The sequence below is a fragment of the Schistocerca gregaria genome, chromosome 4, assembly GCF_023897955.1.
Source record: "Schistocerca gregaria isolate iqSchGreg1 chromosome 4, iqSchGreg1.2, whole genome shotgun sequence".
Classification (NCBI taxonomy): Eukaryota; Metazoa; Arthropoda; class Insecta; order Orthoptera; family Acrididae; genus Schistocerca; species Schistocerca gregaria.
In genome coordinates, this window is record NC_064923.1 from 247,270,565 (window position 1) to 247,293,086 (window position 22,522).

Here is a 22,522-nt window from a genome sequence, read left to right on the forward strand (position 1 = left end):
CTAGGCGGCTGTGTCCCATGCTGATGGCGGCGGACCCATTGTTCGTGGCGGAGAGTGGGGGCCAAGAACAGGCAGCCGTCAGGATCATCAAGATCGCGTCGGATGCGGACGCAGTGCTGCGCAACGCCGACTGGGACGGAGACGGCCTGCCAGACAATGTTGGCATCTCTCTCAGGTAGAGCAGCTGTCCACACGAGTAATGCACGGTAGCTCCACGGAAGAACTACAGAGTAACGGGGCTTACCAACGTAATAAATGCAGTTTGGTTCACGAAATTCCTTAAAATTTCTCTTATTACATTTGATTCCCTGCTGTTCTCTTCAGTATGAAGACTGGTTTGATGCAGAACCCTATGCTAGTCCTTCAAGTGTAAGCCTCTTGATCTCTGTATAAACCCTGTAGTTCAGATGAAACTGAACTGAGTAAAGTATAAACTTTTCAGCAGAAAACAGAAGTATTTCCTCTAAACACAGCAATCCATTCTCCATCCATGTGTATCAGTACATTTCTCTTTCTGTTTATAGCTGCTTGCAAACATTCACTGTGCACAATATCTTCATACTTTTACTGAGCAGTGCTGGTCTGTATTTCAAGTGTGTTGATCCTTCACTTGAGCCAAAAACATACGAATACATTCACTACCAAACCCTGAAGAGCCTACATCTGTTCTGTTCTGTTCTGCTCTCGCTACATAATCTTTTCGTACATCATTTGCATACTTTTATAGCGTAATGTCAGTCCATACATCGAATTCTTCCATCCTTCAGATCAATTATTAACACAACGTACTTTCACAATACAAAATCAAGAGTTACTCTTTCTACTCGGCTCTACAATATGCTTACTACCACTGCAATTGTATCAACAGCAAAGTAATTATCAACGGGAATCTCTCATACAGAATTGTAAAAGTTTATTATAAAATCCTTACGTTATCTAACCCAAAAATTATTTGAAATAAATCTCGAAAAAAGTGCGAAAGTTATTATTCTGCCTATCAACAGATGCTGTGGAAGTAATTGTAAGCAGCTTGAGACAACCAAGTTGCTCCAGCCGCTAACAGATGGCGTGAGAATGAATTTTTTGCTTCACAGTCAGGGTCATACTTACCCAGCCTTATACGAGGGTTAGAACTTTAATAGTGACGATGATGAGGTCCCATAGTCCTAGGAGCGCAGGGGACGATGTGGGAGACCCGCACCGCTGTACTAGGCAAGGCGAGCTGCGGAGAACTTTAATAGTGGCAACTTTTTATTTACAGCTCGTACAAAATAGGTACGTGTTTCATAGTTTTGCTGACCTTCAAAGTAGTCACCATCATTGTGTATAGCCCGTTGCCAGCGATGTGGGAGTCGTAGGATACTCTTAGCAGTGCCAGTTGTGTTGACAGTGTCGTCCTAACCGCTTCACGTCTGCTGTGCAGCGAGCCACCTTAATTTAAGTATTAACTGTATTTTTCTTACTTGTCACTTCTTCTTCCGTGTGTTTTTGCTTTTAGGAAGCTTTAATTGTCGAGTGCTATTAACAGTGTTCCATAGATTTCGTGTTTGTTTTGAATACAGTCAGAGAGAATCCCTTTAGCCAACCATACTGCCAGTAGTGCTAGTGTTTGTTTTCAATACAGTCCAGAGACAGGTCGTGCTATTTTCATTGTTTTCTACAAGAAGTGGTTAGCTATCACAGTTTAGTCAACTATCAGCCGCCTTTAGTGAATTAGCAGTCTAGTTAAAAGTTTATTAACTCTCTTCAGTAAATTGATTCCTTAGGATGGATAAGATGTGTGACTGCTATGTACGGACACATGAGGAGCTGGCCACTGTTCGCGAACAGCTGAACGTGTTGATGGCCGCGGTCAGCCGTCTTCAGGCTGGTGCCTCGGAGTGTAGCGGCAGTGGGGAGTCTGGTGCGTCGCAAGGTGCACCCCAGGTGTTACATGCTTCACCCACTGTCCCTGCTGTCGAGACATCTTCGCGGGTACCGGGCGCGGTCGGGCCACCCTCTCCGCAAGGGGAGTGGCGGGTTCAGCGGCGTTCGCAACGCACGAGGCGGAAGGTCAATGTGGAGGCTGGCCGTGTGGCATCGCCCGCTCTGCCTGTGACTGGACATGTGGCTGCTCCTTCAGCAAGGTCCGAGCAGGCACACAGGGGGAGGGGTATATTAGTTATTGGGAGCTCCAACGATAGGCGGGTGATGGAGCCCCATAGGGAAATAGCGGAAAGGTCGGGGAAGAAGGCCAGTGTTCACTCAGTCTGCTTGCCGGGGGGTCTCATCCGACATGTGGAGGAAGCCCTACCGGCGGCAATAGAGAGCATTGGGTGCACCCGACTGCAAATTGTTGCTCATGTCGGCACCAATAACTCCTGCCGTCTGCGTTCAGAGGTCATCCTCATTTCGTACAGGCGGTTGGCGGAATTGGTGAAGGCGGAAAGCCTCGCTCGCGGGGTGGAATCAGAGCTAACTATTTTTAGTATCGTTCCCAGAACCGATCGTGGTCCTCTGGTTTGGAGCCGAGTGGATGGCTTAAATTTCTCTGTCTCGTGATGAGTGGGTGTTGTGTGATGTCCTTAGGTTAGTTATGTTTAAGTAGTTCTAAGCTCTAGATTACTGATGACCATAGATGTTAAGTCCCATAGCGCTCAGGCCTATTTTAACCATTTGAAGGCTTAAACCAGAGGCTCAGACGATTCTGTGGAGATCTGGGGTGCAAATTTCTCGACCTCCGCTATCGGGTGGAGAAATGTAGGGTCCCCCTGAATAGATCAGGCGTGCACTACACGCCGGAAGCGGCTACAAGGGTAACGGAGTACGTGTGGAGTGCACATGGGGGTTTTTTAGGTTAGAGAATTCCCTCCCTAGGCCCGACAAGACGCCTCCTGAGACGTGGCAAGGTAGGAATAGGCTAAATGCAACAGGGAATAACAATATTAATGTGCTAATAGTAAACTGCAGGAGCATCTATAGAAAGGTCCCAGAATTGCTCTCATTAACAAACGGTCACAACGCCCGTATAGTACTAGGGACAGAAAGTTGGCTGAAACCAGACGTAAACAGTAATGAAATCCTAAACTCAGATTGGAAAGTATACTGCAGAGACAGGCTGGACAGTAAAGGGGGAGGCGTGTTTATAGCGATAAGAAGTGCAATAGTATCGAAGGAAATTGACGGAGATCTGAAATGTGAAATGATTTGGGTGAAGGTCACGATTAAAGCAGGCTCAGACATGGTAGTTGGATGTGTCTATAGTCCCCTGGCTCAGCAGCTGTTGTGGCTGAGCACCTGAAGGATAATTTGGAAAACATTTCGAGTAGATTTCCCCACCATATTATAGTTCTGGGTGGAGATTTTAATTTGCCGGATATAGACTGGAAGACTCAAACGTTCATAACGGGTGGCAGGGACAAAGAATCCAGTGAAATTTTTTAAGTGCTTTATCTGAAAACTAAACAGAGAACCGACTCGTGGCGATAACATATTAGACCTTTGGTGACAAACAGACCCGAACTAATAATTTCCGGGTATGCAGCCGGATCCCGTCGACATTCTGCCACGATATTTCGGCCCAAAGACGTCCGGCCATCACCAGGTAAGTACACAACTACTGAAGAGCCCAGGTGCAGTCGCGGTATTTAAGCCGAATCTCGCGCATGCGAAATGTACTGGCATCCTACAGCGCATGCGTCACGTGTTGACATGCGCGGCATAGCCGAGTTGTACGTGCTGCCCTCGGTGGTAAAAGTAAAATATCATCTAGTCATTGAGTATCGAATGACGCTGTCTATTCCGCTGTGACTGTATAATTTTAATAACAGGATTCCAATTTTTATCCAGTTGAAAGCCGTTGTCACGATTTATAAGATTATCGGCAAGACGTATTTCCACTGATTCATTGATTACGGAATCCCCAAATCCGGAAACCGGAGCTAAAATTTTTGTTCCATAGTATTCCATTGAATGTCCCAGTGAAATACAGTGCTCTGCTACTGCCGATTTTGACGGTTGCCGCAGACGGGTGTATCTTTCATGTTCTGTACATCGTTCATGGACAGTTCTTGTCGTCTGGCCAATATATGCAGAGCCACATTCACAGAGAATTTTGTAGACGCCTGCTTTCTTCAGTTGTAAATCGTCTTTAACGGATCCAACTTAGAACTACTTAAACCTAACTAACCTAAGGACATCACACAACACCCAGTCATCATGAGACAGATAAAATCCCTGACCCCGCTGGGAATCGAACCCGGGCGTGGGAAGCGAGAACGCTACCGCACGACCACGAGCTGCGGACCTTCAGTAGTTGTGTACTCACCTGATGATGGCCGGACATCTCTGGGCCGAAATATCGTGGCAGAATGTCGAAAGGATCCGGCTGCATACCCGGAAATTATTAGAAGAACAAATACGCCGGGAAAATTTCAGAAGTCACAGACCCGAACTATTAGAAACAGTTAACGCAGATCGCATCAGCGATCATAAAGCGGTTACGGCATCGATGATGTCAGACTAAATAGCAATATTTAAAAAGGTAGGAAGATTTTTCTGTTTAGCAAAAGTGACAAAAAGCAGATTACAGAGTACCTGACGGCTCAACACAAAAGTTTTGTCTCAATTACAGATAGTGTTGAGGATCAGTGGACAAAGTTCAAAACTATCGTACAATATGCGTTAGATGAGTATGTACCAAAGAAGATCGTAAGAGATGGAAAAGAGCCACCGTGGTACAACAACCGAGTTAGAAAACTGCTGCGGAAGCAAAGGGAACTTCACAGCAAACATAAACACAGCCAAAGCCTTGCAGACAAACAAAAATTAGGCGGAGCGAAATGTAGTGTGAGGAGGGCTATGCGAAAGGCGTTCAATGAATTCGAAAGTAAAGTTCTATGTACTGACTTGGCAGAAAATCCTAAGAAATTTTGGTCTTATGTCAAAGCGGAAGGTGGATCAAAACAAAATGTCCAGACACTCTGTGACCAAAATGGTACTGAAACAGAGGATGACAGACTAAAGGCCGAAATACTAAATGTCTTTTTCCAAAGCTGTTTCACAGAGGAAGACTGCACTGTAGTTCCTTCTCTAGATTGTCGCACAGATGACAAAATGGTAGATATTGAAATAGACGCCAGAGGGATAGAGAAACAATTAAAATCACTCAAAAGAGGAAAGGCCGCTGGACCTGATGGAATACCAGTTCCATTTTACACAGAGTATGCGAAGGAACTTGCCTGCCTTCTTGCAGCGGTGTACTGTAGACCTCTAGAAGAGCGAAGCATTCCAAAGGATTGGAAAAGGGCACAGGTCATCCCCGTTTTCAAGAAGGGATGTCGAACAGATGTGCAGAACTATAGACCTATATCTCTAACGTCGATCAGTTGTAGAATTTTGGAACACGTATTATGTGCGAATATAATGACTTTTCTGGGGACTAGAAATCTACTCTGTAGGAATCAGCATGCGTTTGGAAAAAGACGGTCGTGTGAAACCCAGCTCGTGCTATTCGTCCACGACACTCAGAGGGCCATAGATACGGGTTCACAGGTAGATGCCGCGTTTCTTGACTTCCGCAAAGCGTTCGATACAGTTCCCCACAGTCGTTTAATGAACAAAGTAAGAGCATATGGACTCTCAGACCAAGTGTGTGATTGGATTGAAGAGTTCCTAGATAACAGAACGCAGCTTGTCATTCTCAATGGAGAGAAGTCTTCCGAAGTAAGAGTGATTTCAGGTGTGCCGCAGGGGAGTGTCATAGGACCGTTGTAATTCACAGTATACATAAATGACCTGGTGGATGAAATCGGAAGTTCACTGAGGCTTTTTGCAGATGATGCTGTGGTGTATCGAGAGGTTGTAACAATGGAAAATTGTACTGAAATGAAATGCAGGAGGATCTGCAGCGAATTGACGCATGGTGCAGGGAATGGCAATTGAATCTCAATGTAGACAACTGTAAAGTGCTGAAAATACATAGAAAGATAGATCCCTTATCATTTAGCTACAAAATAGCAGTTCAGCAACTGGAAGCACTTAATTCCATAAATTATCTGGGAGTACGCATTAGGAGTGATTTAAAATGGAATGATCATATAAAGTTGGTCGTCGGTAAAGCAGGTGCCAGACTGAGATTCGTTGGAGAAATCCTGAGGAAATGCAATCCGAAAACAAAGGAAGTAGATTACAGTACGCTTGTACGCCCACTGCTTGAATACTGCTCAGCAGTGTGGGATCCGTACCAGATAGGGTTGATAGAAGAGATAGAGAAGATCCAACGGAGAGCAGCGCGCTTCGTTGCAGGATCATTTAGTAATCGCGAAAGCGTTACGGAGATGACAGATAAACTCCAGTGGAAGACTCTGCAGGAGAGGTGCTCAGTAGCTCGGTACGGACTTTTGTTAACGTTTCGAGAACATACCTTCACCGAAGAGTCAAGCAGTATATTGCTCCCTCCTACGTATATCTCGCGGAGAGGCCATGAGGATAAAATCAGAGAGTTTAGAGCCCACACAGAAGCATACCGACAATCCTTCTTTCTGCGAACAATACGAGACTGGAATAGAAGGGAGAACCGATAGAGGTACTCAGGGTACCCTCTGCCACACACCGTCAGGTGGCTTGCGGAGTATGGATGTAGATGTAGACAGTTCGAGCGGCGCGGTCTATTGCCCTACGAGTTTGTAGCAGTTCTAAAGCGAATGCCATGAAGTGTTTCCTTCAGTTTAGAAGTCGAGTTGAACTCACGAGGGCTTAAGTCGTGGGAGTGCAGCAGATGATATAGCACTTAGCTGTCCCATCAGTCAAACAAACCAGTAACGGGTTGCTGTACCTGCTTGAGCATTGTCCTGCAAAATGGTGGTCAGGTCCTGCAGAAAGTGTCATCACTTCTGTCTCCATACTGCTCATTTTTGGAACACAACCTACGACCAGCTTAGAGATAGAAGTGATGACACTTTTTGCAGGACCTGACCATCATTTTGCAGGGCAATGCTCAAGCCGCGCCGCTCGAACTGTCAACACAACTGGCACTGGTAACAGTATCCTGCGACTTCCACATCAGTGGCAACGGGTTATACACAATGCTAGCGACTACTCTGAAAGTCAGTATAACTTTGAAACACGTACCTACTTTGTAGGAGCTCTAAATAAAAAGTTGCCACTACTAAAGTTCCAACCTTCGTATATTAAAAACTGACAGAGAAATAGCGAAAACTGTTTGTATATTGTGAATTGGGATGTACCGTTAATACTATAATGTTTTTTGTTTGTACTGAAAAAAATCAGTATGACTGATTCGTGAATTACACTGCAACCTGAATGGCATGGGTTTAATTAAACACAGACATACTGATGATGCCTAATTGAATCAAAATGACCTATTTCCTCTTAACCAGTGTGACTTCCACCCCAACGTCTCCTCTGATGATCATATCCTTTACCTCACTGGTCTCCACTTCCACCAGCTCAACAACTAAAAATCCGCGCTTTTTGTGTACCCTGACCTTGATAAGACTTACGACCACGTACGGTATTCCAGTCTCCTCTTCAAACACCAGACTTACGCACTTCTGGTCAACTAAGTCTGCCTTATTGCATCCTTCCTACCTAATCGCTCATTCTTTGTCACTATTAACAATGCCAGTTCTAATACCTTTCATCTCATTGCGAGTGTGCCTCATGGCTGTCCTCTCTCTTATCTTCTATCTCCTCTACACTGCCGATATGTCCAAACCACCTCCACCACCATGGACCAGTCCACCTCATTCAGCATGCTGATGATACCATTTTCCTATCTCTTTACCTTGCACGCCTTAAACCGCAACAATTGTTCCAAATCCAGTTCAATCAGTTTTCCTCCTAATGCAACCAGTTGTATCTCAAGATTAATCCCTCCAATACCTAGGAAATAATTGTAGGAAGAATCACTCATTGCTCTTACCTTCACAGCTTTTAACGGTGGCTCACTATTCAAAAACGTCGTCTCCAGTTAACTAACATACTAAACTTTCTTGGACTACTACTCGGCTGGCAACTAATATGGAAAATTTACCTATTAGCCATACATAAAAACTACTGAACCTGCTAATTGGACGAATCTGGGGATTACACCCCTCCAGAGTCCTCCACACCTACATAACCTCGATCCAACCCATCCACTGTTAAGCAAATATTACTTCAATATCTGCTTCAACTAAGTTCTATCAGTCTCCGAATCCTTGAATATCTTGTACTCTGCTTTGCTTTTCACATCCTTTTACCTTGCCCCACGTTGATCCTCTACCATCTCATCAAATTCTCTATGCTCCCCACCGACATTAACAACTCCATCTACCCTACAATAGACGCAAATTAGATTCCAATAACCCCGTTGATTTTCCTCTGCTCACCAATCCAGGTGTAATTAGGCGTCTTTACCAACACACATCACCGTCCCCACACTTATACACACTCCATATCATTCAATTGACGCCCTCTCCCAGACTATAAAATCCGACCCGATATTTAATCATCCCGCAAGCTCTAATTCCTCCCACTTCACATCAGGGCTGCCCTTGTCCTCTTCCTTCTCTATGTCTCCCCACCCCTTCTCGGCTCGTTATGGAGGCTCTGCCCACCCACTAGACTCTTCCTCATCTTCTTTCTTCCCGCTGTCCAGCCAAACACCTATTTTCATTCCCGTAGTTACTATACAATGGATTCCTATGTTTTTTAGCCCACCCTTCAAAATTATAGAACACATTTACCCTTCCCAAATCCTTTCTCCCAGTACAGGTCCATGACTTTTTAATGAAATGCAGTGCTGTTCTTAAAAGAACATCACCATTTCGCCACCTGTTTACAATATATATTTTTTATGTTTTATTCCTCCGATTTTAATTTAAACAACAAAGACAATCAATAATTTTATGTTTTATGTAAACGCTTACATGATTCATTCGTTTATAAATTTTAGAAACTACATCTGTAAATTATTCCCCAGGTAATCATATTTTTTCACCTTTGTATATACCCTCCAAGACAAAAAAAGGCAGCTCAAGAAAGAATTATCGAATGGTTCGGAAATCGGTAGATGTGATGCACGTGTAGAAACAAATGACTGCACTTTCAGAAAAAACGGATGATTTATTCAAGGGAGCGAGCTTCGCAAATTGAGCATGTTCATAACACATTGGTTGACTTTTGGCCCTTATGCAAGCAGTTATTCGGCTAGATATTGATTGATAGAGTTGTTGGGTGTCCTGCTGAGGAATACCGTGCCAAATTATGTTCAATCGGCGCGTTAGATCGTCAGAATAACGAGATGGTTGGAGAGCCCTGCCCATAATGCTTCAGACATTTCTCAGTTGGGGAGACATACAATGACATTGCAGGCCAAGGTGGCGTTTGGCCAGCACTAAGACAAGCAGCAGAAATTGACATCGCGGATGGGCGGGCATTATCTTACTGAAGGGTGAACGCATGATTGCTTGCCACGATGGGCAACAAAACTGGGCATACACTACTGCCCATTAAAATTGCTACACCACGAAGATGACGTGCTACACACGCAAAATTTAACCGACAGGAAGAAGATGCTGTGATATGCAAACGATTAGCTTTCCAGAGCATTCACACAAGGTTGGCGCCGGTGGCGACATCTACAACGTGCTGACATGAGGAAAGTTTCCAACTGATTTCTCATACACAAACAGCAGTTGACGGGCGTTGCCTGGTGAAACGTTGTTGTGATGCCTCGTGTAAGGAGGAGAAATGCATACCATCACGTTTCCGACTTTGATAAATGTCGTATTGTAGCCTATCGCGATTGCGGTTTACCGTATCGCGACATTGGCGCTGGCGTTGGTCGAGATCCAATGACTGTTAGCAGAATATGGAATCGGTGGGTTCAGGAGGGTAATACGGAACGCCGTGCTGGATCCCAATGGCCTCGTATCACTAGCAGCCGAGAGGACAGGCATCTTATCCGCATGGCTGTAACGGATCGTGCAGCCACGTCTCGATCCCTGAGTCAACAGATGGGGACGTCTGCAAGACAACAACCGTTTGCACGAACAGTTCTGCAACGTTTCCAGCAGCATGGACTATCAGCTCGGTGACCATGGCAGCGGATACCCTCGACGCTGCATCACAGACTGGAGCGTCTGAGATGGTGTACTCTACGACGACACTGGGTGCACGAATGGCAAAACGTCAGTTTTGCGGATGAATTCAGGTTCTGTTTATATCATCATGATGTTCGCATCCGTGTTTGGCCTCATCGCGGTGAACGTACATTGAAAGCGTGTATTCGTCATCGCCGTACTGGCGTATCTCCCGGCGTGATGGTACAGGGTGTCGTTAGTTACACGTCTCGGTCACCTCTTGTTCGCATTGTCGGAACTTTGAACAGTGGACGTTACATTTCAAATGTGTTATGACCCGTGGCTCTACCCTTCATTCGATCTCTGCGAAACCCTACATTTCGCCAGGATAATGCACGACCGCATGTTGCAGGTCCTGTACGGGCCTTTCTGGATACAGAAAATGTTCGACTGCTGCCCTGGCCAGCACATTCTCCAGATCTCTGACCAACTAAAAACGTTTGGTCAATGGTGGCCGAGCAACTGGCTCGTCATAATACTTAAGTTAGTGAAATCTCAAGCCGGAGACGTGTCTGGAGACGCCCAGACAATAGTGAGATACCAATCTCACTACTGCCTGCCATACAGCCTGACAACTATTTCATTTCATAGCAGTGATGAACTGTGGTATCGTGTTGAAGCTGTACGGGCAGCTGTATTTGTACATGCCATCCAAGCTCTGTTTGACTCAATGCCCAGGCGAATCAAGACCGTTATTACGGCCAGATGTGGTTGTTCTGGGCACTGATTTCTCAGGATCTATGCACCCAAATTTGCGTGAAAATGTAATCACATTTCAGTTATACTATAATATATTTGTCCAATGAATACCCGTTTATCATCTGCATTTCTTCTTGGTGTAGCAATTTTAATGGCCAGTAGAGTAGAATATCATCGACATACCGCTGTTCTGTAAGGATGCTGCGGATGATAGCCAAAGGAGTGCTGCTATGAAATGAAATAGTTGTCGGGCTGTATGGCAGGCAATAGAGAGGTTGGTATCTCACTATTGTCTGGGCGTCTCCAGGCACGTCTCCGGCTTGAGATTTCACTAACTGTAGTAGAATTGTCTGCAGTAATGAGCCCCACTTCGAACTAAGCCCCATGACCAGCTAACGCTTGTCTGGATACTCCCCACTTCTCAGACAGCAATGGGTACCTGCCTGACTATCGCTCGCGATACAGCCTGACGACTACGAGTGATGGTCTGGGATGCCATTTCATTTCATAGGAGGACCCCTTCGGTTGTCATCTGCGGCGGCATTGCAGCACGATATTCTACGCTCAGTTTTGTTATACCTGATGGCAAGTCATCCTGAGCTTGCATTTCAGCTAGCTAATTCCCCCCACCTCCTCCCCCCCTCCAGCACAAGGCGAGAGTTTCTACTGCTTCTGTTCATACTTGCCAAACACTCCTGGGCCAGCAAGGTCGCCGGAGGTCGCCGGGTCTCTCCCCAACTGAGAACGTTTGGAGTGTTATTGGCAGGGCCTTCCGACCATCTCGGGATTTTGAAGATCTAATGCCCCAGCTGGACAGAATTTGGCATTATGTCCCTCAGGAGGACATCCTACAACGCTGTCAACCAATGCCAAGCCGAATAATTGCTTGCGTAAAGGCCAGAGGTGGACCAACACATTAGGGTTGGGTTGTTTGGGGAAGGAGACCAGACAGCGAGGTCATTGGTCTCATCGGATTAGGGAAGGGCGGGAAAGGAAGTCGGCCGTGCCCTTTGAAAGGAACCATCCCGGCATTTGCCTGGAGCGATTTAGGGAAATCATGGAAAACCTAAATCAGGATGGCCGAACGCGGGATTGAATCGTTATCCTCCCAACACATTACTGAGTTGCTCTGTTTATGAAGCTCATTCTCTTGAATAAATCATCCAATTTTTGTGAATTTTTAGTTATTTGTTCATCTGTACATGTACATAATAAATGATTCAATTGGCTCTGAACACTATGGGAGTCAACATCTGAGGTCATAGGCCCCCTATAACTTACAACTACTTAAACCTAACTAACCTAAGGACATCACGCACATCCATGCCCAAAGCAGGATTCGAACCTGCAAACGTAGCGGTCGCGCGGTTCCAGACTGAAGCGCATAGAACCGCTCGGCCACTTGGGCCGGCACATGTACATCACATTCACCGAATTTCCGTCCCATTCGGATACTTCCTTCGTGGTGTGTCTTTTTATCTTAGAGTGTATTTTTTAAACTCTCGGTTGAAGAGCGGAGTAATGGACTGCTGACAATCCACCTCCTGCTCTTATCTGGCGAGGGAGATGAAATAGCAATAAAAAAATGAAATTGATGGACTGCTCTCCATTGGGAGGCGTGTGACGGGCACGCAGGTACCTGGTGACACAGGTATCGGGCGACCGGCGCCTGCTGCGGAAGGCGTCGCTGCTGCCGCTGGACAGCCGGCACTATCTCATCGCGTTCGCCGCCACTGAGCCGCTGCTGGCACGCGTCTGTCTCGGTGCCGCCTTCACGCATTTCGCATTCACCGGGCACGTTCTGGGAGTCAGCTTCACCTCGCCGCCAGGAGGTCAGTTGCGAAATGCTCCATCTCTTTTAGGTAGTCCCTATGCATCTTGCAACTAGCCCTCAGATTGTTCCAATGTAAGTCGGAACTGAGTAGAAGCTGGAGAAAGCTATATCTACCACCTTCTGCAACCCGTGTAGAAACAGGCAAAGCTGAGTTACTGTGACAGAACTGTGTTTTGACCATTCAATGGAAACGAAGCCTGCAACATGAGATAGTGGTGGTTAGTGTTTAACGTCCCGTCGACAACGAGGTCATTAGAGACGGATCGCAAGCTCGGGTTAGGGAAGGACTGGGAAGGAAATCGGCCGTGCCCTTTGTAAGGAACCATCCCGACATTTGCCTGAAACGATTTAGGGAAATCACGGAAAACCTAAATCAGGATGGCAGGAGACGGGATTGAACCCTCGTCCTCCCGAATGCGAGTGTGCTAACCACTGCGCTACTTCGCTCAGTAACATGAGGTAGTATAAAAGACATAACGGAAACTGAGGGTAGGACGTGGGTTTTGCTACTGCATTGTGGCACTTTTCCAAATTACAAGCAGGTACTACAGATCCACATCCCTCAGGGCCCATTCACATCTATCACCCCAACATTCCATCAATGTTATTCTGTTCCATCGAGCAGAGAAAAATTACGAACTATAAAAGCTCCACTAACTTCAGCTGATAGAGAATTCGATAAGATTTTTACCGCCTCTCTCTCCTCCCACATATCGAAAACAAATACCGCATGCAGGCCGGCATCGAGCACATGTGACGATCCTATTAAATATATAGGTACTGATCCACTGCATAGACCAGTTTAAAGTTTCATCACCTGTACTGTAAGAGGATGACCGTATCCCACAGACTGTACTGTAAGTCGCAAGAGACGCTCTCTGTGACCTTGTATCGTTGTTTGAAACATTGCTTTTTCTGCTGTAACAAGCTTTGTACACTGCCATACATTTTGCTTTTCTGACACCACTTCGAGGTCTGTGTCAGATTCGAAACTGACATTAACACGTTCTGATCAATTGCCTCTCGCAGAAAACTAGATGTTGCATGGCGTAAATCATGTTGTTACTGTTGCTATCATAAAACGCCACATACCCTGGGTGATTTTAAATAAAAGTCAGTTACAACTTAAGGAAACTGGAAGCGTTTGGCGGCGTTGTGGAGAGTTTACAAACCACAATTCCAAGGTAATTCACGGGCTCTACATTTAAACTCATCTGTCACAGTGATGGAATAGCTGATGGCTGTGCGTTCCATTTCGACTGTTCCTCATATTGCAGTCATCTAGGCGATCGCTGTTTTGGTGCTAGCCATTTCCTGAAGGTGTTGTACCTTCACCAAAACTCTTTCTTCAACTCAAACAAGCGATGCAGTTAATCATTGTGTGGTAACCAACAGCATACCAGTGGGCGGATGGGGTGGAAAAGATGACATTGATGTTCGGGAGTGGAAATATCAGTTTCCTCTATTTTTCTCGAGTTCTCACACAATGGTCTTCGCACACGGTGTAAGTTTCTAGTTACTCAGTGGCTTACAGCATGCTCCACCTCGCTAAAGTTTCGGATTTGTAGAGAAGTAATTTCCTGTCTATATCTTCGGAATTATGTTGCGCGAGCGATCGCTATGATACTGCTGTGTGCTTAATATCGAGAAGTACTGCGGAAAATTGTATAATATTATGCAAACCAAGCGAAAATACATGTGTTCTTGTAATCTCAGAGTCTGGAGATGGGTGTAGAAAAGCAAGCAAGCAAGCAGGTTCGGACGAGAAACAGTAACGCGTTTGTGTGGAGGGGAAACGAGCCTGAAATTGTAGAACAGTTCTGAGAGTGGACGTGCGGGATTAGCTGAGCGGTCTCAGGCACTGCACTCATGGACTGTGCGCCTGGTCCCGGTGGAGGTTCGAGTCAAAAAAAATGGTTCAAATGGCTCTGAGCACTATGGGACTGAACATCTACGGTCATCAGTCCCCTAGAACTTAGAACTACTTAAAGCTAACTAACCTAAGGACATCACACAACACCCAGCCATCACGAGGCAGAGATAATCCCTGACCCCGCCGGGAATCGAACCCGGGAACCCGGGCGTGGGAAGCGAGAACGCTACCGCACGAGCACGAGATGCGGGCGAGGTTCGAGTCCTCCCTCGGGCATGGGTGTGTGTGTGTGTGTGTTTGTCCTTAGGATAATTTAGGTTAAGTAATGTGTAAGCTTAGGGACTGATGACCTTAGAATTTAAGTCCCATAAGATTTCACACACTTTTTTTTTTTTTTTTTCTGTGAGTGACTTCGGTCTGCTGAGGGCGCTCTGGTCATGTGCCAGAAGTGGATGACTGGTGACCATCGGCTGTGGGAAAATATGTAGTGCTGCAAGGAGTATATATGTTGCTATCTGTCTTTGCGGTGTATGTACAAGTGTCTAGTGGTCGGTAGCTGTACAAATGATGTAGAAGGGACGATTTTGTATGGTGCAGGATGTGAATTGTATGTTTACTACATCGACACAGTACTTGGTGATATATCGCTGGATTTGAGATCGGTTTCGCGCTTTAATATTGAAGCTCCTGTCCTTAGTGGCAGAGCAGTGTAACTGAGTAAGAGTCTTTCCATATTAGACGAAATGTAGGCCACTTTGCAATGTTTAATTGTCAGTAAAATATGGTGATCTGTCCATGATAACTTTTTGCGCTGAAAGTCTCATGCGCAGAAAGAAAAAAAGAAAGGCAGACGGTGCTTCCATACCGGCGGCATCAGTAATTTGGCGGGTAAATTCAATAAGAACCAGTTATAATGTTCCATTCATTTCACAAGACATCCTTTGTGCCAGGACGCAGGAGCCTCTACTTAACGGTGAGAACGTTTGCATTTCGGAGATGTTTGTTGAAAGCAAGATTTAATGATTTCCAAGAAGGGTAACACTTGATGGCTGGCTGTCGTGGCCGAGCGGTTCTAGGCACTACAGTCTGGAACCGTGCGACCGCTACGGTCGCAGGTTCTAATCCTGCCTCAGGCATGGATGTGTGTGATGTCCTTGGGTTAGTCAGGTTAAGTAGTTCTAAGTTCTAGGGGACTGATGACCTCAGAAGTTAAGTCCCATAGTGATCAGAGCCATCTGAACCATTTTTTGAACACTTGATGGATGGGGTGTCCCATTAGGAGGAATGCATTCGGCGTTATTCTGCGCTACTTTCGTAAACAGGTTCTGTTAGGACAATAATTTCCATGCAGACAAGCTAAGACATTATAAAAGCACCTTCAATAGCAACCGTTAACTATTTCTAGGACACTATACAATTTCCAAGAGGTCAACTTTGCTCTTATTTTACGTTGCCATGTGATGTCAGTATAACACTGAGAACCTTTTAGATGGCGAAAAGCCATGTGGACGTTTTGAGGGAGGCGTCAGGCATGCATGCACAGCTAGATGTGTCTCGCATGTCCCGCTAGCATCGCGACAGAGAATATACGGTCGAATGGATTTCTACATAGCGTGATCTGTGACCTCAGCAATGGTAAACACTCATGCCCAGAGGTGTTTCACATATGGGACCGGTGTGAGCGCGCTTTGGTGTTCTGTGACATCTGTATAACATTGTGAACCTTTTAGCTGCTATGCAAACATCTCTCTCTCTCTCTCTGCGCTGGACCCTCACCACAGCTATGTGTCATCACATCAGCAATGGTGTCTAGGTGAACAAGTATTTACGACAGGAATTTCTCAGGTCTCAAGTATGAAAGGGATGTTGCCACATCGCGCTTGCAGGTCTCTAACGGGCACTTCTACATGGCTTGGTTTGGCAGGTGCCTGTCGTGTTGTAACTTCATGGGGTCTGTCAGTGCATTCTGACTTCTGGGAGCATGTGCAGTAGCGTCCTGTGCGGTCTAGTGGACAGGGGTGGCGGGCAGTGCATGCGCATGTTGTTTGCGTGTCTGTTGCATTATTTTGTGAGCAGGAGTGTCGGCTGTGCTATGCGTCATTTGGAGAGTTTACAAGTAGTGAACGTGTCTGCTGATCGTTTTACCTGCATTATTTTGATAATTTAGGAGTTGTTTTCATGTCTGCACTTCAGTGTATTGCATTATTTAGGAGTAGTTTGCATGTGTGTAGTGCATTATTTCATTAATTTGCGTGTCTGTACATTAGTGTACAGCATTATTTACGAGTAATTTGCAGGTCTGCAGGCTGCGCATTGTGACCTCAAGCACGTCAGGGCGAGTGTTTGAATCAGTGTTTTAAATATTCTATCTGAAATCCATCCCTAAATAAATTGTTCCAAAATAAATAGATAAAGTACCACTTCTTCCTCTCTCCAGCAGTCCAGTACAGGCTGAGTCATTTTCATACCATTTCCCTCTACAGACCACCATCTTGGATTACGTCACATGAGGGACGACAGTGTCCTCTGGTGGCAGTATTGTGTACTAGGTCAGTTGGGCTCCAGACCTTGTGGTAGACACACTGGATGGCTGTACTGCCTCAAATTGTTTAAATAACCACTGGCTACAAAATAAAGACTTATATCCAGCACTGGCTGAGTCCTTTTCCCACCATTTTCCCCCACTAGGACACAGTAGGAATGACAGCGTCCTCTGGTGGCAGTACTATGTACTAGGCCAGTTGGACTCCAGACCTCATGCCGAACACACTGTTTGCCGCCGTTTTCCCCACCCCAGACCCTCATCTTGGATTACATCACGGAATGGATGACAGTGCCCTCTGGTGGCAGTACTGTGTACTAGGTCAGTTGGACTCTTGACGTCATGGTGAACACACTGGATTGCTGTACTGTCTCAAATTGTTTAAATAAAGACTGAATGCAAAATAAAGACTTATGTCCAGCACAGGCTGATTCCTCTTCCCGCCAGTTCCTAGGAGGAGGTGGCAGTAGGATGACTTACGTTAGTGGAGATAGCCCAAGTGACCTATTTTCCCGCAGTTTGTTTGGGTTAGTAGAGATAGCCCAAGTGGCCTTTCTTTATGCCAAAATTCAGATCTCCCTCCAATCTCTAGGAAGAGGTGGTGGTCGGATGACTCAGGTTGGTGGAGGTAGCCCAATTGACCTATCTTCCCATCATTTTCTTAGGTTAGTAAAGGTAGCTGTGGTGTGCTGCAATGCACTGATGGTATTTGAACTTCCCGCCATTTTATGGGGGAGGTGAGTGGCGTTAGGTTAGTGGAGATAGCCAAGTTGACCTATCTTCCCGTCAAAATCCGCCATCTTGGATGACGTCATGGGCGCCATCTCAGATGATGTCATGTGTACAGGTCGCCATCTTGGATGACTCATCACCACAATCTTGCATACATCTGGTACCAGTGGAGCGTGGGGTGACACTCTCCTAGTCCTACTACTGATGTGCCGTTCATAGCTCGCCCAAGTCGCCTAACCTTACACCAATGGATTTTTTCTTCTGGAGATGTGTGAAGGAGATGGTTTACATGCACCCATTTCTGCTAGCTGTAGAGTAGCTAAGGCAATGGGTAGTCTGTGCGGTTAACTCCATTGATTGCGCCGTGTTTGAAAGGGTGTGGTAGGAAACGCAATACTGTATGGAATATCTGAAATGGAGCCCACATCGAACATCTGTGAATGTCCATTGGAAATGTGAGAGTTAACAATTCAGTCTACAAGTGTATTTCTGAAATAAAGTCGTTGTAGTTGTAGTAATACTGCTTTGTTCTGTTAGTATCATAGCTCTTAAATTAATTTCATGGCATGTTCTTCTCAAGTTTTGGACAAATTCTCTCCAAATATCGTTTTTCTCTGAACTGGAATTTCGTGGATGCTATGTTAAAACATTGTACAAAGTACTGATATAAACATAAGATGATTATTATTATTAAATTAAAACATTTTAAAAATTTTGTTGTTATTAGTATTAAAGTTGTAGGCAACTGTGGCATAGTAAAAGTGTGATTGACGATAAGTAATACACTCCTGGAAATTGAAATAAGAACACCGTGAATTCATTGTCCCATGAAGGGGAAACTTTATTGACACATTCCTGGGGTCAGATACATGACATGATCACACCGACAGAACCACACGCACATAGATACAGGCAACAGAGCATGCACAATGTCGGCACTAGTACAGTGTATTGAAACCTTCCCGTCTAATATTGGATGAACGTTTGCTTGCTGACTGAACGCTGCGTCTCTTAAAATCTTTTAACTGCTGCTCTGTCAAGACTACCTGCTGATTATTACGACGAAACATAAAATGTGTTGTCGCCGTGGCCCTCAGTCGTTACCTGAAATTATTAAGACTGATTCTTACCTTTAATTATTTATACTGGATCGCCATCTGACTGCTACAGCAAACTGTGGAATGAATATACTTACTTCTCTTTAACATAATTATAAGCTGCTGGTGGAGTTTCATAATACTTTGTGACTGGAATTCTTTAAGTTGAAGTTAATTTAGATTTGATAAAAGCTGAAGCTCAGTTTAGACTTTTCTTTTAAGATAACAATAAATTCCGTAAAGCATTTACGTGAATGATTTTGGGATAGAAAATTCTTAATGCATTTAATCTGGTAGAAGTTAACTATATTCTGAGAACGATCTTGACAAACAATTACAAGGGGTATAGTTCTTTACAAAAATTCTTAAAAAGTAGCGTTGCGCTACATACCTAATTTTCCATCAAAATTACATAACTATATTCTGAGAACGATCTTGACAAACAATTACAAGGGGCATAGTTCTTTACAAAAATTCTTAAAAACTAGCATTGCGCTACATATAGCGAGTGGCTGGCGAGCACACCGCTTCTTTCAAAGTGTTAATTCATACCTCGCTTACAGCGACCTCCTCTCATGTCTCGCTAGCTACGACTGCCTCGTCTCACATCTTACTCGCAACTGCTCGCTTCCAACGCTCAATGCTACAAAAGTGCGGTCTCGCCGCCAACAATGGTTTTTGGTGCAGACAATCCCTGCTACCATTACAGATGTATTACTGCGCGCTGTTTCCCGCTCTTTCTCAAAATGTATCTATGCGCGGTTTCCCGCTCTTTCTCAATAATACACAATGCAATTTAATTAACAAAACAATTTAAATAAGAAACAGTTCAGATAATTACATGCTAAAACAGTTTAAATACGCCTATTACATAATTACAGTATATCCACCTTTTGCAGCAGTGCAGGCTGTTATTCTCCCATGGAGACGATCGTAGAGACGCTGGATGTAGTCCTGTGGAACGGCTTGCCATGCCATTTCCACCTGGCGCCTCAGTTGGACCAGCGTTCGTGCTGGACGTGCACACCACGTGAGACGACGCTTCATCCAGTCCCAAACATGCTTAATGGGGGACAGATCCGGAAATCTTGCTGACCAGTGTAGTTGACTTACACCTTCTAGAGCACGTTGGGTGGCACGGGATACATGCGGACGTGCATTGTCCTGTTGGAACAGTAAGTTCCCTTGCCGGTCTAGGAATGGTAGAACGATGGGTTCGATGACGGTTTGGATGTACCGTGCACTATTCAGTGTCCCCTCGACGATCACCAGAGGTGTACGGCCAGTGTAGGAGATCGCTCCCCACATCATGATGCGTGGTGTTGGCCCTGTGTGCCTCGGTCGTATGCAGTCCTGATTGTGGCGCTCACCTGCACGGCGCCAAACACGCATACGACCATCATTGGCACCAAGGCAGAAGCGACTCTCATCGCTGAAGACGACACGTCTCCATTCGTCCCTCCATTCACGCCTGTCGCAACACCACTGGAGGCGGGCTGCACGATGTTGGGGCGTGAGCGGAAGACGGCCTAACGGTGTGCGGGACCGTAGCCCGGCTTCATGGAGACGGTTGCGAATAGTCCTCGCCGATACCCCAGGAGCAACAGTGTCCCTAATTTGCTGGGAAGTGGCGGTGCGGTCCCCTACGGCACTGCGTAGGATCCTACGGTCTTGGCGTGCATCCGTGCGTCGCTGCGGTCCGGTCCCAGGTCGACGGGCACGTGCACCTTCCGCCGACCACTGGCGACAACATCGATGTACTGTGGAGACCTCACGCCCCACGTGTTGAGCAATTCGGCGGTACGTCCACCCGGCCTCCCGCATGTCCACTATACGCCCTCGCTCAAAGTCCGTCAACTGCACATACGGTTCACGTCCACGCTGTCGCGGCATGCTACCAGTATTAAAGACTGCGATGGAGCTCCGTATGCCACGGCAAACTGGCTGACAATGACGGCGGCGGTGCACAAATGCTGCGCAGCTAGCGCCATTCGACGGCCAAACCGCGGTTCCTGGTGTGTCCGCTGTGCCGTGCGTGTGATCATTGCTTGGACAGCCCTCTCGCAGTGTCCGGAGCAAGTATGGTGGGTCTGACACACCGGTGTCAATGTGTTCTTTTTTCCATTTCCAGGAGTGTATTTGCAGGTGGGAAGGAGGGAAACCTGAATACAATTTCTTTATGTTACACAAACACTGGTACGTTACGTATATGACTTTAATGAATTAATTTTTGCACTACATTTCGCTTCAGAAATTATTTTCCATATTACATGAATGATTCTGGATACTACACTTCAGATTTTTTTTCACAGCCATAGGTTACTTACGAAGGAACGTGCGTAGATATTAATAAACTGTGTTTATGAAATTTGACAGGTATGTAGAGGGGTCAAAATAATTCAATACGTATGTTTTAGTTTTTTCCCAGTTTCACTTTAATGTTGTAACTCATCCCCACCTCCCCCAGGAAGGCAATTTGACCCATTAGGTTTAAAGGGAATAACTTCGATACCATGTTACATAAGAAAAGCATTTCATATAAAAGTTGGAATGTAATTAACGTTATTGGAAACTGTAATCAACTTTTGTAATAATTTGAAAATTTTCAAAATACCCCACCATCATTAATTTATCTTGAAAAATGAAATTTTTTCTTATGAAATAAATTCAAGCAGCCTTCAACCCACATCCATATATGTGTAATAAAACTGGTTTTTGTAATACCGTTTTTGGAAAATCAGCTGTACACATATGCTGTCGGAGTATTTTCAATATAGCCAATATGTGTTTATATTAATTGAAAGCCATAAGTAACTCTTTATCATGATACAAAATCGATACAATAATGATAACCTGTACAGGAATGCTTAAAACAACGTTTTTCTTACACCATGCACACAAAATGAAGGAAAATTCTTCACTTAATACACACGACTGACAACACAATATAAATAAAAATTCAGCAGGAATCGCAAACTGTGACGTCAGTCCTCTAAATATTTTGATTTGTATCATGCATAGTTCAGTACACTGAAAAATCTTGGCAAACAGAATTGATTATGAAACTTCCTGGCAGATTAAAACTGTGTGCCCGACAGAGACTCGAACTCGGGACCTTTGCCTTTTGCGGGCAAGTGCTCTACCAACTGAGCTACCGAAGCACGACTCTCGCCCGGTACTCACAGCTTTACTTCTGCCAGTATCCGTCTCCTACCTTCTAAACTTTACAGAAGCTCTTCTGCGAACCTTGCAGAACTAGCACTCCTGAAAGAAAGGATACTGCGGAGACATGGCTTAGCCACAGCCTGGGGGTTGTTTACAGAATGAGATTTTCACTCTGCAGCGGAGTGTGCTCTGATATGAAACTTCCTGGGAGATTAAAACTGTGTGCAGGGCAGCAGTCGAACATTTTCTGTATCCAGAAAGACCCATACAGGACCTGCAACATGCGGTCGTGCATTATCCTGCCGAAATGTAGGGTTTCGCAAGGATCGAATGAGGGTAGAGCCACGGGTCGTAACACATCTGAAATGTAACGTCCACTGTTCAAAAGTGCTGTCAACGTGAACAAGAGGTGACCGAGACGTGTAACCAATGGCACCCGATACTATCACACGG

At 45.3% G+C, this 22,522-nt stretch overlaps 1 protein-coding gene across 1 annotated transcript in view; it reads left to right on the forward strand.

The window, feature by feature from the left end:
* The first annotated feature begins 23 nt into the window (after window positions 1-23).
* Window positions 24-22,522, forward strand: part of LOC126267672 (disintegrin and metalloproteinase domain-containing protein 10-like) — a 37,648-nt gene continuing 15,149 nt past the window's right edge. Inside the window, exons 1-2 of the mRNA XM_049972972.1 lie at window positions 24-175; window positions 12,462-12,658. Of these exons, the coding sequence (XP_049828929.1) occupies window positions 24-175; window positions 12,462-12,658 (349 nt within the window). The remainder of the gene's footprint in view (window positions 176-12,461; window positions 12,659-22,522) is intronic.